The sequence below is a fragment of the Ambystoma mexicanum genome, chromosome 6p (assembly GCF_040938575.1).
Source record: "Ambystoma mexicanum isolate Mex_15411 chromosome 6p, UKY_AmexF1_1, whole genome shotgun sequence".
In the NCBI taxonomy this organism is placed as follows: Eukaryota; Metazoa; Chordata; class Amphibia; order Caudata; family Ambystomatidae; genus Ambystoma; species Ambystoma mexicanum.
In genome coordinates, this window is record NC_090935.1 from 1007725419 (window position 1) to 1007741511 (window position 16093).

Consider the following 16093-nt stretch of genomic DNA (forward strand, 5'->3'; position numbering starts at 1 on the left):
GACAAACTAGTGTCATGAATTCCCAAATGCCCTCACTTAAGTTCCAGTTGGCATTTTTGTACATGCAAAAATGTTTCCATGCTCCGATTTTACGGTATTGTAATGTTTTTGATGCAGCGCAGCATACACCTTTTGAAATGGTAATTTGGCGCTGTGAAAAACACTCAAACCGGACGATGCACCACCCGCAATACTTTCAAAAATAGACTTGTTTTGATACTATGATGAAACAAAGTGGTTTGAGATATGGCAGATGTAAATGGGTAGACACCACCACAGTTTGACTGCTGATAGTGGAAAAGAATACTCTTTTGCATAACTGTACCTTGGTACAGTCTGCAAACCTGTTGCGGAACAACATTTTCTGGGGCTGGATGGGCAAAATAAGGGACCCACATATGCACGTTTGTGCCCTTTTAAGTAATGGTCTTCTGCGTCTATGAACAGTCAACAAGTGGATCATTGAGCAAAAGGTGAAATGCATGCCCATCTTTCCATCCTTTAATCATTTGCCTATGCCTAATTTGTACAGGCAAGATGTATGTTTGATGCAGTCACGTATTTGTCAGAAATGTCCTATACATACTCCTTTCAGTGTCCTGGTTAAAGGAAGTCCTAGCCTGAATCTTTGCCCATCTGGACTTTGGATAATGTGCAAATAAGCAAGATGCTTGCCAAATTGTCTGTGATTGAATACATTGCATACCTTCATCACCATCAAATGAATTTAAGGTTAATCATTTTTAATTACAATGAAAATACATTCCACCAAATATCAAAAATGGATCTCCCAAACATCTCCGTATAGCGTTCTTTGAATACTCCACTGTAGCTAATAGTACTGGCCTAATGTGTTTACAAATGCATCATATGCTATTTCCCAAAATATTCCTTGACAATCCTAAAGCACCAGCAAAGTGGACTTTGAATCCTATGTTTTGACCAGTGTCAATGGTCTTTGGTGCATACAAATGCCCCATTTACCACTTACGTTCCTTATACACACCAACTTCATCTTAAATTCAGTAAAAACGGTTGGGTTACGTTGCTTCCCATTAACATTTTGCCACCACCTGAAAGTTCCAGCGAGGTAAGGCTGTTGTGCACCATTTCATTTGATAAGCAAATGTTTATTACCCACAAAAGGTTGGGGGATACCTGTGCTAGAGGATATTTATCGGCCCAATTGTTCATTCCAACAAAATTTTACAATAGATTAAACGGCCATCAAGCAGGGACATGGGGCGGAAACTGGCTGGATCTTCTCTACAGCTGTCCTTTATTTGACCCCTGCAGCCCCCTTCCATGAGAGAGGAACGACTCTGGCATGATAGTATTTAAAGACCACACATTAAGGGCACCAAAAGTCTTGGCATTTTTAAGTTTTGTGGTAGTGACCTTTGTACACTCATTCGTTTGGGCTGTTATTGATCTGAAGAGTATGTCTTCTAGGTATGATCTCTTCATTGTTTATTTTTGTTTTTGTTTTAGGAGTTTGCCAGTTGCACGAAAGGGCGCTGTGTCAAGTGCACTCTACATGGCCTGGATAGATGTTCTCTCGAAGGACCTTCCACCCGTTCTTCTTGTCCGTGGAAATCATCAAAGTGTGCTTACCTTCTACTCCTAAACTCGCCATGCAGCCTAAAGCCCTGGTTAAATGGTACTTCAGTGGCAAAAACAGAAGAGAGCCCCTAGAATACTTGCTTAATGGGATAGTCGAGTGACTTTTCGCACTGGTTGAATGGACTCAAAAGCACAGAAGGAAACTCTGCCGTATTCCTACGGTTTTGAAATCTTCAGTTCCTTTCTTGTTTATTTACCAGCTTCATGATGGGAGATTTTTTATTAGACTGAAGTACAAAAGGACGAGTTATTCTTTGCTACTTGAATAGCAGCAATAAGTGTGTTTTATTTTTGACCAGTGAAAGAATTATAGATTTATAAAAGCCTTTTAGCCTTGAGGTGCCTTCTGAAATTAACCAAATTTCATTCATACACCTTATTTTATAAACTTGTATAGAATAATAAAACTGCCTTCTTGGACTTTAGGTTAGACCATTTAGTTTCTAGTCTCTTCCATGTTATGATAAAGCCAATGCTGCTTTTTCTGTCTTCCATTAAGCTACCTTTTTTGTGGTTATGTTTCTGTTTTAAATGTTGTTTTTTGAGATGTTTGTTTAAAAAAGAAAGCAATGGTAAACATTGGGACAGGTCAGTTATTTCAATAAAAAAACGAATTTGATCCAAGTGTTGGAAATTTTAGTTTTGTATTATTTAAACGGTACTTATTTTGCACAGTAGAACAGTGTCTGCACGCCTCAGACCTGATCTATAGCTACTCTTTGTCTCATGTACATATGCAGGAAAATTACTTTAGTTCCACCCTGTCAAGACTGGTGTGTTACAACCGCCTATATTCCACTCAGTAAAATTTTGTAGCAGTCCATATAGTTTTTTTTCACTCAAAATGGTGCAAATCCCTTGCAGAATTTTCTTGCTATTGATCGTTCAAAATCATTTAAACATTAAAGTAATAAAGGCATCTTTCAGCTTTTAAGCTGTTTCATGGCAGTTATTCCTGCACATGCCAGTATATGTTTCATAGTCGCCAATGGTAATACATTTATGCAGGTTGAATATATTGACTTTGTCACATGCTCTTTAAATACATTTGAATAATTATCTAGCAGTTACTCCGGTTAGGCCATTTCGAATCTGTACACCATCCATACTGTCAATATCTAAAAATAACTGCCAACTGTGTATGATGCAGATTAATAAACATACATTTTAACTGCTTGTGCAAACTCTTCTTTAAACCCAGTACGTGGCGCAAGCCATACAGGGTACCATCATTATTTTTTGTTCAGTTGCATTATAAGGGAGGAAAACTTAAAACCTGTTACTGTTACTGTTGAGTGCATTGGTAGGTCTTGTCGGTGAATTTATTTACCTGTTTAAATACCTGAGGAACTTTGTTCCGAGGTAACATGACTGAATTCTAAGCTCAAAAAGCAGGATATGTTGCACATTTTTTCTGATGCAAAATGTAACTGTTTTTTCATAAAGACAGTAAAATTCTTTATGCATCGGAACATGTCTAGTTGTTGGGTTGTGTGCAATTCACCAACCGTGTTTGTGATGCAATTTTTTTTGCTGCTTGTTTGTATAATTTGAATGTAAATCCCATGTAAGTAATCCATAAAGTACATCTGCTATGGCTGGGTGAAAGTGGAGTATGTGACCAATTAAAAAATACATCACCTTTACTGAAATGGTAAAAATTCAGTAGTGAATGTGAGTAAATTCATTCTTTTTTCTAAAAGATACCAAATGTAAACATGTGATATAGTCCCACCAAAAGATACAATCGTTTTTAATATTTCAAGTTTTGAATTTGCAGTTGAAGAGTTTGCGGAAACAATAACGGAGTATGTATTCTTGTTAGTCAGAGAAATTGATTCATTGTAAATCTTTCTTTGTGCTGACATTGGGACATCAATGTAGTTTTTGTAATCTTTTAAAATAAATGGTACAGTACATGTTCTTTACATTTTGCCCAATGAAGAAAGCTTTGATCTGTAATACATCAACCAAATGAAGTGTGTATATAGATTCACCAACCTGTAAAAAATATATCTTAACTAAATATGCATACATTGATAAGGCGAGTAGTTTGTGAATAGTTGTAATATAGAATGATTTTTCACTTGAGAAATGCAAATACTACACTAAATATACACCAAGCCTACATTTTTGCTACTTATTTGTCTTACTGTTAATACAGTTGATTGTTCGCAGCTCACATGTGCTTGTAGTCTAAACTTTCGTTTACACATTTTACATAATTCTTATAATTTTTATGCCAATTGTTCTTTTTAAGTTACAATCTCTGTTCAAGACTTGAAGTAAACAGTTGATGATTGATATTTTGACACATTATTGTCCATGCAAACCTTTTATGGTTAAAAAGTAACCAAATACCTGAATAAATTGATAATTTATATTTATATTTTTGTTAGTTTTTATTTTGTTTCCATGATTTAGAGGTTGATTCCATGTTGCACTTTTTTCAGATAGTGCTTAGTATCACCAATATGATTTTCAGCAAAGTGCTAGAATTCGGATGGTTAAAAGTAACAATTTCATACTGTAATGTGCATGTCTAATATGTGCTTCACGCTGCTGCAATTTTTACTGTGAACCATTTGTATGGTCTAAAGTTCCTCTGATCTTAAAGAGGGGTAGTGCGTTAAGTTAGTGGGGAGAGGGAAAATGCAAGATAGATTTCCAGTTGTTTTAATGCGTGCAGACAAGAAGTACCCGGAGTCTGTGTATTTGCATGTTTCTGGGTGTTGTGTTGGGAGCAATGGAGGCAGTTGTGCACAAAGGGGAGCCTTGTGTGCCCATGGTGCTTGGATGAATTGGCCGGGACTCTGAGATATAGATATACATTTTGAAGGCTTGTGGAATCTGCTTAGATCACATGCTGTGCATAGGCCGACATCTAGTGGAAGCTGCAGAGTATTACAGTTTGTTTTTCGAAACTTAAAGGGGCGTCGAACTAGGGCATGCCATTAATACTATCCCTAGTGTGACGTCCACTGTACCCATGACCCCTCACGCGTGTAGGACCCTGTTTTTTTTCTGTCATACTGTCGGACGCATATTGCGGAGTTCCATTGCTATAGCCATTTACTAAAGATTTATTATTACAAAACGTCCCTGTTCTTTTCCACACTACGCCGAAGTTCCACGTCGGTGAAGATCGAGGAAACCAGCCGTTGAGACTCCACGACGGACTTTGGGCCTCGGAAGACCTCTACAAGTAGGGAGAGTGGGAGGTGGTCATACAGCTTTTCCCACTTTATTTCCTACATATACCCACCCGCTGCCAATTAGTAAGATATGGGGAGTACTCTTTTCAAATTCTGCCCGCGTGTAACAGGAAGTTTCCCTGGGTAGACAAACACAATAAGTGTAACTTGACCATCCCGAGGCTACCTGTCGAGCTTGTAAGCTCTTCACGACCAAAACACTCTAGGACCGCTCGATGAAGCGCTGGGCCCTCTATGCCAGGCAGCTAGAGGCCATGGACGTTGAGGGATCGTTCAGCGATGGCAGCAACGCCTCCGTATCGGACGGCGAGGGCAGAGGGGTGACTTCAGACACCCACGCGCAAGCCCCCGACCTCGGAGGACTGGCCGGCGGTCCAGTTATGGGTACAACACCCGGTGGCATAATCGCAACACACACCACTTCCACCAAGCACATTAGCACCGGCCGGGACTCTACATGCGTGTTGAGCGATCGGCAACGAAAGGCACCAAGAGAGCGGTCCACCGAATCGGTCTCCTCTGGGCGTTCCTGGTCACGATCGCCTTGCGACAAAGAACAACCATCTGTGGTTGAAAAAGGTGCCATACTCCCAATAGTCCTAGAGGGCCGGTCGGCAGAAGACGATTCCGAGCTCTATCCCCAAGTAGCATGTGTAACGTCTACTCCCGAGATTCGGCATCCTTCTTCCAAAACCTCCAAATCTCGTACCACCTCTGAAATGAACACAAGGTGTCGAAGACCATCTCTGAATCTCGACGCGAGGCGTCAAATCCCTCGGGGGCCCCTAAGAGCTCTGGAAAACATTCCTCTAGTCCTAGGAAGGGGGATAAACAACATAAAAAACATTCAGAACACCATGTCCAAAAAGAAAAACAAAAAGCCCCTAAATCTGTAGGGAAATCCAAGGTCCCTGACCCTATCACCAAGAAGATTATTCCTCCCACTGCTCAAGATATGGGCATGGAGGAAGAAGAGGAAGATCCTGTAGTCATTCCTAGCTCAAAAGAATGGAATTCTGCGGACATTGATAGGGTAATGAGCAGGATGTCATTTATGGCAACTTCTATGAAAAAGACACTAATTATGTCCATAGCTATGCCAACACACCAGCTACCTCTGCCCCTTTGGGGTCCAAGACCTCTCAACCCCCTACTAAGACTCTCCGCTTTGAGGCTCCAGCGCAGGGCTTGATTTCAGACACTTTTCTAATTGAACCTTACCATCCAGAGTCCTATGTATAGGAGACAGAAACACATGGACATGGTTTTTTTATTATGGGGATGATGAAGACCTGGAGGAGGACGAGGCGGAAGCCTACAATCTTGACTCCCCAATTCCTAAGGATCCCCTGGTGCATGACTCAGCAATTGATAATCAGCCACTCCTCAATGAGGTACTGGCTAAAGCAGCAGCTCATTTTCAGATAGACACACAGGGTGTCCAAGAAGATGGGGATTTCGGGGAAGAAATCCTAGGTGACAAGAGAGCCATTACCCAGGCTATCCCGATATTAAATTCGATCCAGCGTTGAATTGATCCCTCGCTGGCAACCCCAAATCTTACTCGTGCAGTGAATCCACGAGTGGAAAAATGATTCTGCCGCACCCTCCAATCCCATGTATATTAGGGGTCAATTAAAACCCGACTCCCTGGTACTAACCACCAGAAACAGGGCAGGTACACCACTTGCTTCTTCCGAAGCACCTCCCGATAAGGAGAGCAAAAAGATGTACGCTCTGGGTAGGAAAGTTTCCTCCACGTCAGCCTATCAGGCACGTAATGATTACAGTACCACACTCTTGGCAAGCTATAACTGCCATCAGTGGGAAGAAGTAGCTGCTCTAGTAGCCGCTGCACCTGAACCACTAAAAGGCCAGTTGGCCCAACTTGGAGCAGACAGAAGGTCCGTATCTGGATGCATCCTTAAAACAAATTTTGATGCAGCAGATAATGCTGGAAGATTGATAGCCGAAGGCACAGTAATAAAACGCCACGCTTGGCTAAGGCAGTCGGGGTTCAGACCCGAAACCCAAGCCACTCTTATTGACATGCCGGTAGAGCCAAACGTTCTATTTGGCAAGGCAGTGGAAGAGGCACTAAAGACAGCTAAAGATGAGTACGAGACCCTAAAATCTCTCGGACAACTTACAAATAAACCCTCAGGTCAGAGGGGAAATGATTTTCATCGCTTTCGCAGCCAAGGCTCCCAGAGGGGTTCCAACTACTACCAAAATCAAGGAACCTCATGGGCCAACAATCAGTTCCAGGCATCACAGGGATTCCCCAGAGGCCAGCGCAGGGGCCGCACTAGGGGTAGAGGCAGTCCCGCCAGAGGTTGTGCGCCACCCAGTAAACAGTGACGTTCTGCTTCGGGTCCCCTCCCATGTATCCCCAGTAGGGGGGCGCATATCCACCTTCACCCACGCATGGGAAGGGATCACTTCAGACAGATGAGTGCTGTCCACAGGATACTGTATAGAACTACTAGAGCGCCCCCACGACCATCCTCCAAGACAGAAGGTACACTCGTTGGAGCACCAGAAAATCCTTCTCTAGGAGATTACCATTCTACTTGCAAAGGACGCCATAGAACTCGTCCCGGGCAAACAGGTAAACAGATATTTATTCATTCAACCTACTTCCTTGTGCCAAAGAAGGATCTAATAATGCACCGGTATTAGATTTGCGCCCTGCAAACAAGTATGTCAAGCCACAAAAATTCTGCATGACTACACTCCAAGAGGTAATCTAAACAAGGGGGATTACATGGCAACATTGGATATGAAAGATGCCTATTTTCATATTTCAATGTTCCCAGCGCACAGTTATGGACAACCAGCACTACCAGTTCAAGGTGCTGCCCTTCCGTATAGCCTTGGCTCCAAGGGTATTCACCAAGGTACTGGCGGTGGTGGTGGTGCACCTACGCAAGGGGGCTATCCCAGTGTACCCTTACCTGGATGACTGGCTCATCCCAGGGGAAACCCCCATAATTTGCAGACTAAACATTCAAAGAACTATCGACCTCCTCTTCCAATTGGGCTTCTCAATCAACAAGAAAAAATCAAGCCTGGTGCCAAGCACCTCAAAACAGTTTCTAGGAGCTGTGCTAAACACCCAAGAGGGGTTGGCCTTTCCATCAGAGGAAAGAATTTGGAATCTGTTGCTGCAAATTCCTCTATCAGTCCGGTCGCCAAATAAGGGTGTGCAAAGCGAAGCGATGCGTTTGCTAGGCATGATGGCATCTTGCATTTACCTGGTTCCACACGCGCGCCTGCAACCCATGCAGGAATGGTTGGCGAACAGTGGTCTCAACCACTTGGTCAGTGGGACGATCTAGTGATTGTTTCGCCAACACTAGTACACAGTCTCTTCGCTGGTGGACAAGAGAGAATCTTACGAAGGGGAAACCCTTCTTCGATCCAGAGATACAGGCCGTCGTCACAACAGACACCTCCCTGGCAGGGTGGGGAGCTCACTACCTTCACCACACAGCTCAGGGTCTCTGGTCTCACACAGTGAGCCAGAACCACATCAATCTGCTAGAACTTCTGACAGTCTTCATAGCGCTTCGGGCATTCGAACCCCTCCTATCCAACCTGTCGGTGCAGATCCTAACAGACAGCACAACTGCGATGTTTTACCTAAACAAACAAGGGGGCACTCGTTCGCCAATCTGTCGAAGCTTGCCCAGAAAATTTGGAGATGGGCACTCAAACGGAAGATTTGCCTGTCATCCCAACATGTTCCAGGGGATCTCAACTCGCTAGCAGATGCTCTAAGCAGGTATCCCCTTCCAGAAGAATACGAGTGGACACTACATGAAGAAGTCGTAGGAGACCTCTTCTCTCAGTGTGGTTGCCCCACTATAGACCTATTCGCCACAAGCGAAAACAGGCAATGCCCAGACTTCGCATGCAGGTTCCCCCAGCCAGGCTCCATGGGGAACGCCCTATGGATGAATTGGTCAGGGATGTTTGCCTACGCTTTTCCACCAACCACTCTGATGAGGAAGGTGGTGAACAAGATCCACAGGGGCTAACAGTGCATCCTCAGCCCAACTCAATGAACTTGGCAGCATGGCTACTGAAGTCAGAGTTCGGACATCTCAATTTACCCCAGAGATGTATGGATATCTTGAAGGAGTCAAGAAAACCTAACACGAGGCACTGTTACTATGACAAATGGAAACAATTCCTTATTTGCTGCCGGAATAAGCAAATCAACTCAGTTGACTGTACTCCTTCTAATGTTGTCACCTATATGCTCCACCTATTGGATGCAGGGTTAGTGTTTAACTCACTTAAAGTGCACCTGGCAGCTTTATCAGCCAACACCACTTCCCATAACAAGTTTTCATGGTGGAAAGTGCCAGTTGTCAAAGCATTTATGGAAGGGTTAAAGAGACTCCACCCTCCAATTTCTAACCCGCCTCCAGGTTGGGACCTTAATGTGGTAGTTGCTAAGCTCATGGGACCCCCCCTTTGAGCCCATGCACAAATCTAGTCTCAAGCACCTGACTTATAAAACTGCCTTCTTAGTAGCCATCACCTCCATAAGAAGAGTTAGTGAAATTCAAGTTCTGTCAGTGCAGGATCCTTTCTTTACTATTCATAAGGATAAACTGGTTTTATGCACTCACCCTAGGTTTGCACCCAAGTTAATTTCCAAATTCCATGTTAACCAGTCTATTGAGCTGCCGGCCTTTTTCCAAGAACCCAATAGCTCTGCTGAGGTGAATCTCCACACACTAGATGTGAGGAGGGCAGTCCTCTACTATGTAGACAAGACCAGACCACTAAGAAAAACAGATCAGCTATTAGTCTTCATAGCTCCAGGCAGAGAGGGAGATTGCGTCTCTAAGAATGCCATCTCAAGGTGGATAGTCAGATGTATCCAACTGTGCTATTCACTTTCAGATAAAACACTGCCTTTTATGCCAATGGCCCACTCTACAAGAGGTACTGGAGCCACTCTGGCTTTCATTGCAAATGTACCCCTTGACAGCATTTGCAAAGCAGCTACATGGAGCTCTATACACTTTTACTCAGCACTACTGCATTTGCACTCATTCCAAGACAGATACTCAAGTGGGACAAGCGGTTCTAAGACATTTGTTTGCTCATGACCCTTCTCACATCCCACCTCCGTCTAACACTGCTCGCTAATCTATGCAAAGCATGTGATCTAAGCAGATTCCACAAGCCTCAGAAGGGATACATTACTCACCGTAATAGTATTTCTGATGCTTGTATCTGCTTAGATTCACATGCGCCTGCCCTTCCTCCCCTCTGAGAGAAGGCGCATGGATGCTTGTAGTCTTATTTATCTTATCTGCTTGGATACTCTGTACTCACGCTACTCCTCATGCTACCGCATGTCAGAAAAAATACAATCTGAGGGTCCTACACGCGTGAGGGATCATGGGTACAGGGGACGTCACACTAGGGATATTATTACTGGCACGCCCTAGTTCGCCCCTTTTTGAGTTTCGAAAAACAAACTAATACTCTGCAGCTTCCACTAGATGTCGGCCTATGCACATCATGTGAATCGAAGCTGATGCAAGCATCAGAAATACGATTGCAGTGAGTAATGTGTGTGTGTGTGTGTGTATATATATATATATATATATATATTTCTGAGGCTTGTGGAATCTGCTTAGATCACATGCTGTGCATAGGCCGACATCTAGTGGAAGCTGCGGAGTATTACAGTTTGTTTTTCGAAACTCGAAAATGGGCGTCGACACCGGCGTGCCAGTAATACTATCCCTAGTGTGACGTCCACTGTACCCAAGATCCCTCACGCGTCTAGGATCCTCAGATTGTTTTTTTCCGCCATACTGGTCGGAAGCATCTTGCGGAGTCCCCTGGCCTTAGCCATACTTTTACTAATTATTGAAGTTTAAAATTATTTATTGACATCCTTCCCCACCCCAACGTCGACCCTCGACACTCGACGACGGCTGGAGAAGACATTGACCGTCGGCTGCTGCACGACGGATCTGGGCCTCGGGAGGCCGCTGGCCTCGGCCCGGGCCTAGTAGGGAGAGTGGGGGGTGGTACATACTCTTCACTCTTGGTATATAGGTACACCTTATATATTTCCTACACTTACCAGCCCGCTGCCTCAAGGTGCGTATGGAGGGTACCCCTTTCCAATTCTGCCCCAAGTGCAACCGCAAATACCCTTGGGTCGACAGGCACGCCACGTGCAATCTCTGCTTGCCGAGGGACCACCCCGAAGCGAACTGCAGAGCGTGTAGTAGGTTTAAGCCTAAGACATTTAAGGACCGTTCGACAAAGCGTTGGGCCCACCACGCCAGGCAGGCGGCCATGGCAGCGGAGGGCACCTTCAGCGATGGCAGCGACGCCGTACTTTCGGACGGCGAGGGCATTACGGCGTCGAAAGACTGCCGAGCGCAGGTCCCCGACCTCGGAAGGTTGTCCGGCAGGGCGGCTATGGGGAAGACCCCCGGCGACGCAAGCGCTACACACCCTACACACACAAAGCACACTAAGTCCAACCGAACCTCGACGACGTCGACTTCTCGGAAAGAGGCACAGATAGAACGGTCCGACTCAGTGTCCTCTGGGCGCTCTCGATCGAGATCGCCTCATGACGCAAGGCAATCATCCACTCTTGCCAAGAGTGCCTCGTAGGGTTGTAACGGTATACCGGTATGAACACCGTGAACAAGTTAACTATCATTAAATTACCGTTATCTTGTTTGTCACGGTATACCGATATCGTGTTTGTAGTGCACGTGTGCAATGCACTTTACAATATGCAAACAGGGCTGTGGAGGCACTGGCTTCTGTTTGCAGTCAGTGAGCCTGGGACTGGAGGAGGATTTTGCCCAGGGGCACTGGCTTCTGTTTGCATCCAGGAGCCTGGGCCTGGAGGAGGAGTTTGCCTGGGGGCACTGGCTTCTGTCTGCATTCAGGAGCCTGGGCCTGGAGGAGGAGTTTGCCCGGGCTGCTTACAGTAGATGTGCCCGACGCCGACACGTGTCTCTGAGTGAAGTCAGAGAGACAGTTAGCTCAGCACTGTCGGAGTGCTCGTTCGGGCTCCATAAAACCACCCTGAACAATTCACGGCCGGTGCTGCTGTTAGTGGAGCGGATTCAACAGAAGCTACTCGAGTGACAACAGAAAGCAGATGACAAGCGGGTGTTGGAACGGGCTAATTACATTTGCAGCCCTTTGCCACTCCAACAATGTCTGGTGCCCTGGATTCTGAATCAGATGCGGCCGTAGCCAGCACAAAAAGAAAGGTATGTGTTTTTTTCCCCAATTGCATGAAAGTGCAATATAAATAAACGGCGCCTTCTCCTGAGCCAAATAGGCTGCATTCAAGCACTGGCAGTTTTCCGTGGCTATGCAGGTCTGCAGGCATGGGGGTGAGGTGGACTGGGGCCAGTACTGAGGGGATAGGTAGGCATTACAAGACGTGGCCTGACGAGGACTGCCAGAGGTGGAAGAGGCAAATAGTTAAAGTGTGGATTAATAGGGAGATGAGACCTCGGGTAGGCTTTGTGGAATAGTACAGGTAGGTGGGTGGTACAGATTGGCAGTGCAAAATTATACAAGTGGGTGGGTGTAATTATACGACAGTGAGGTGAAACGGAGGGGCAGCCATGAGGTAAAGTAAAGGTATGAGTGTATAGGGTCTGTGTTGTCAAGGAAGGTATCCCACCTTTTGCTGTAGCGAGGATGTGGGGGGCAGTCCTTTGAGACACAGTGAGATGTTACAGCCACTGTTTTTAAATCGGGCAGGTGTCAGAAAAAAGCATAGGGGAGCCACAGAGCCTAGCATTAAGATTTACCTGAGGGGGGTGAGTAAGAGATCAGCAGCCTTTTGCTATGGCGTGGGAGCCTGTAACTCCAGCATTAAACCTGGTTGGGTGTGACTGTGAAACCTGCAGCCCTAGCCTACGGTGAGCATCGGTGGTTAAATGCAGGCTTTACCTGAATGGGTTGGGGTGGGGGTCTTCTGACCTTAACCTGATGACAGAACTGCCTGCAACCTTGAAACCGTATGGGGATGGGAATGGGGGGAGGGCGTATAGGTCTTTACCTGACAAACAGCTGCAGCCTGGGGAGGGGGCATGCGACCTAGTGCGTGTTTGTAGGGTGAGCTTGATGAGCTACTAGTTGCTGTATTAAAAGATGGGGGCCGTAGAAGGGGGGGGAGGGGTCGGAGGCAGCAAGGTACTGCGAGGTCAGGTGCTCAGGTTGCAAACACATTTCTTTTATCAGTGGCATGATGGAACGTTTCCAACTCAAAGAGCTCGCAAAGCACCCGTTACTTTGCAGATCTGTGATAATTAAAGTGAGCAACACAAAGCACCTATTTAAAGCCATCTTGAAATGCAAAAAAATAAAGTTGCTTTATATCACTCACTAATCAATTGTTCTCAACATCACAATGAATAACAACGAGCGGCAGGTTTGTTGCAAGGAATCTCCATACCCATCTGAGTTTATTACATGTCTGAAAGTACACAGTTGGCTTAAATAGATTTTTCACTTTGATTGACATCTTGCATTCTGGGATTTATAGTTTACCGTTCGGGATGTAGAAATTAAAGCCACAATGATATTCATGTGGCTTTATTATGCAATTGCAATTTGCATTTTTTATAAGTAAACCTATTATTACTATAGGCCTTGAAATCCAAATTATTTTTACTGAGTAAAGCTTGGAAAGTAGATATATGGTCAAATTTCAAGAATGGATTAAAATCCCTGCTTCACTCACTGTTCAGCCAAAGTTTGTGATCCTGGTCTGACCCCTGGGCCCTCCCACCCTCGCCATCTGTCCGGCCATCGCACTCCCTCCTTTTTGGATGCAGCCAGAGTACCACGCGTTCCTTTTTTCACTTCCACCACTGCCTAACTGTCAATTTCATGTACATGGAGCTTCTTATGGGCAGCTTGTTGCAAAAGTGCCCAGGTGCTTCCTGCTAACATTTTAACCTTCTAAAATAAAATAAATGCTCATGTTGTATTGCCCTTTATATACAACAAAACGTGGGGCTTGCAGCAGCCCTCTCCAGTCCACTGACTCCAGCCCTGTGCCACTCACCGTGACTGCCTGGAACTGCAACTGTAAAACGAGTTCATCTGATCTTATTTGTACAGATCAGCTCGTTTTCCAAATTGCACAATGCAGATCAAATGTGCACAGCACACTCGAATTCCCATGCAATTGCTTGCAAGGTCGCTGTACCATCACGAGGTGGGATCAGAGCTGGAGTGGAGGTCTGCTGCAAGGATGGCAAGCCCCATGTTTAATTCCTTTGGAAGCATAACATTAAACATGGCTTTTTTTTTATTTAACACAAAGTTAATTCTGTCAGCCAGGCCGGTTGCTTTGGGATCCATCCCCAACCCCTACCAGTCCAGTACCAGTTAAATGTTACTGTTTTGCCCAGATCCTCCAGCACGTGCAGTGCCACATTAATAGCCCTGCTTGCACTTGCAGTGCAGAGCACACAGCAGCACATGCTTTGCAAGGGCTCATCAGAGATGGTGTAACACAGAGGTCTAGTTCTACCATCCGAGGCAGAGAAGACTGAGCTATTAACTGCAAGAGTCCAATAGTCTACACATTACATAGCCAAACAATAAACTCTCTTGGGGGTCATCATTCCTTGCATGGCAAAACTATTTAATAGCCGGTAAGATAGCAGCAGGCCCTTAACTTGCTGAGCTATCTGTGTGATCTGCAGGTTCCAATCCCTGCTAAGTCAACTCAGCCTTTCATCTTTCTAAATGGGCTTAAGTCCCAGCCCCTCAACCCCCCTGCAATTTTGGATTACAGTGACTTGACTATTTGGCATCTCCAATGCATTCCCTGTACATTAAGTAATAAGGCAATACCTTTGGGGAAAGAGGGCCTACATTTTCCCACACTGCTGAGTCCTGACTGAGCCGAGTGTAATGCATCGGCTTGCACACACATGTCATATGATCCGAAAAGTATAACTTTTTATATGGCCCTGTCCCCCCTGACCCACCCTATTATGCTTTAAATGTCTTCCAGATGTGTGCTTCTGTGTTAACCATGCTCTTTCAGCCTACAAGCAGCAGCGCCATAGCTTCTGAACCCCTGCAAGTACTTTTGACACCATGCCTCAGTGACTAGAGCTTCCTTCCTCCTCCTTGTGACTTAATTTGAATTTACACCCTTGTGTGTGCTATATCGCGATAACCGCGGTATACCGTCATTTCAAATGAAGGTTATCATACCGTCAAAAAATCAATATCGTGACATCCCTAGTGCCTCGCTCCCTAGATTAACGGAAGTTCGATCGTCAGAAGACGAAGACGACTTCCACCCCCAGGCCGCGCTACAGGAGACCGAGGCCGCAGTTAACACCAGCGAGGCCCCACGCTCGAAACACACAGATACCTCTCCCGACCCTCGACGCCGGGCGTCGAAAGTCTCTGGGGCCTCCAAGGGGCAGGGAAAACATTTTTCCACGCACGGGGAGGGGGGGAAAGAGCGGAAAGCACAGCCTTCCACTCCTAAGCAGACCGACAAACACAAATCTACTGGGACATCAACATCCAGCAAGGGTACCCTTGATAAGTCCTCTAAGTTGCCTACTAAAGTCATACCCTGTTCCAAAGAATGGTCCAGTGAAGACATAGACAGGGTCATGTCAAGGATGTCTTCCTTAGCTGATTTTTATGACAAAAACCCAGAACATTTCCTTTCGTATGACCCTCAAGGGGCCACACCCTCAGGCTCCTCTGATCCTATCCCCCTAAGTAAAAAGGCCCGGTTCGAAAGACCTGAACCCTTAGAGGTGCAGCATTATTCTACTCCATACTCTACTCCACACCCCAGATACCAAGGACAGCCTTTCCCTGAAGGGGACCAGGAGTTTGAAATTATGGAGGAACAAACCGGGACTGAATACTATGCGGATGATGAGGACCTGGAGGAGGTAGAAGATGAGCAGGAAATTTACAGAGTAGATTCCCCGGTAGAGAGCGAAGCCCCAGTTACCGACTCGCCAGTTGATAACCAGCCCCTCCTTAATGAAGTTCTCGCTCGCGCAGCAGAACATTTTCACATCGACACCCACGGTGTACAGGAGGAAAGGGACTTCGCAGAAGAGTTGGTGGGAGAGAGGAGGCCGGTCGCTCAGACCATCCCTATCCTTAAATCCAGTCAACCCGAGAGTTGAAAAACTTTTTCGGGCAGCCCAGTCTGACCCTCTTTATATAAGAGGACA

The 16093-nt window shown here is 45.5% G+C and overlaps 1 protein-coding gene and 1 long non-coding RNA gene across 3 annotated transcripts in view; one reads left to right on the top strand and one right to left on the bottom strand.

Annotated features, from left to right (window-relative positions):
* The window catches only part of SLC12A2 (solute carrier family 12 member 2), a 908845-nt gene extending 904835 nt beyond the window's left edge, over positions 1-4010 (top strand). For both annotated transcript variants that reach the window (XM_069625621.1, XM_069625620.1), the window contains one exon: positions 1492-4010. In XM_069625621.1, the coding sequence (XP_069481722.1) occupies positions 1492-1627 (136 nt within the window). In that variant the 3' untranslated portion in view covers positions 1628-4010. The remainder of the gene's footprint in view (positions 1-1491) is intronic.
* The window catches only part of LOC138510142 (uncharacterized), a 240658-nt gene that overhangs the window by 157907 nt on the left and 66658 nt on the right, over positions 1-16093 (bottom strand). The gene's annotated exons all lie outside the window — the stretch shown is intronic.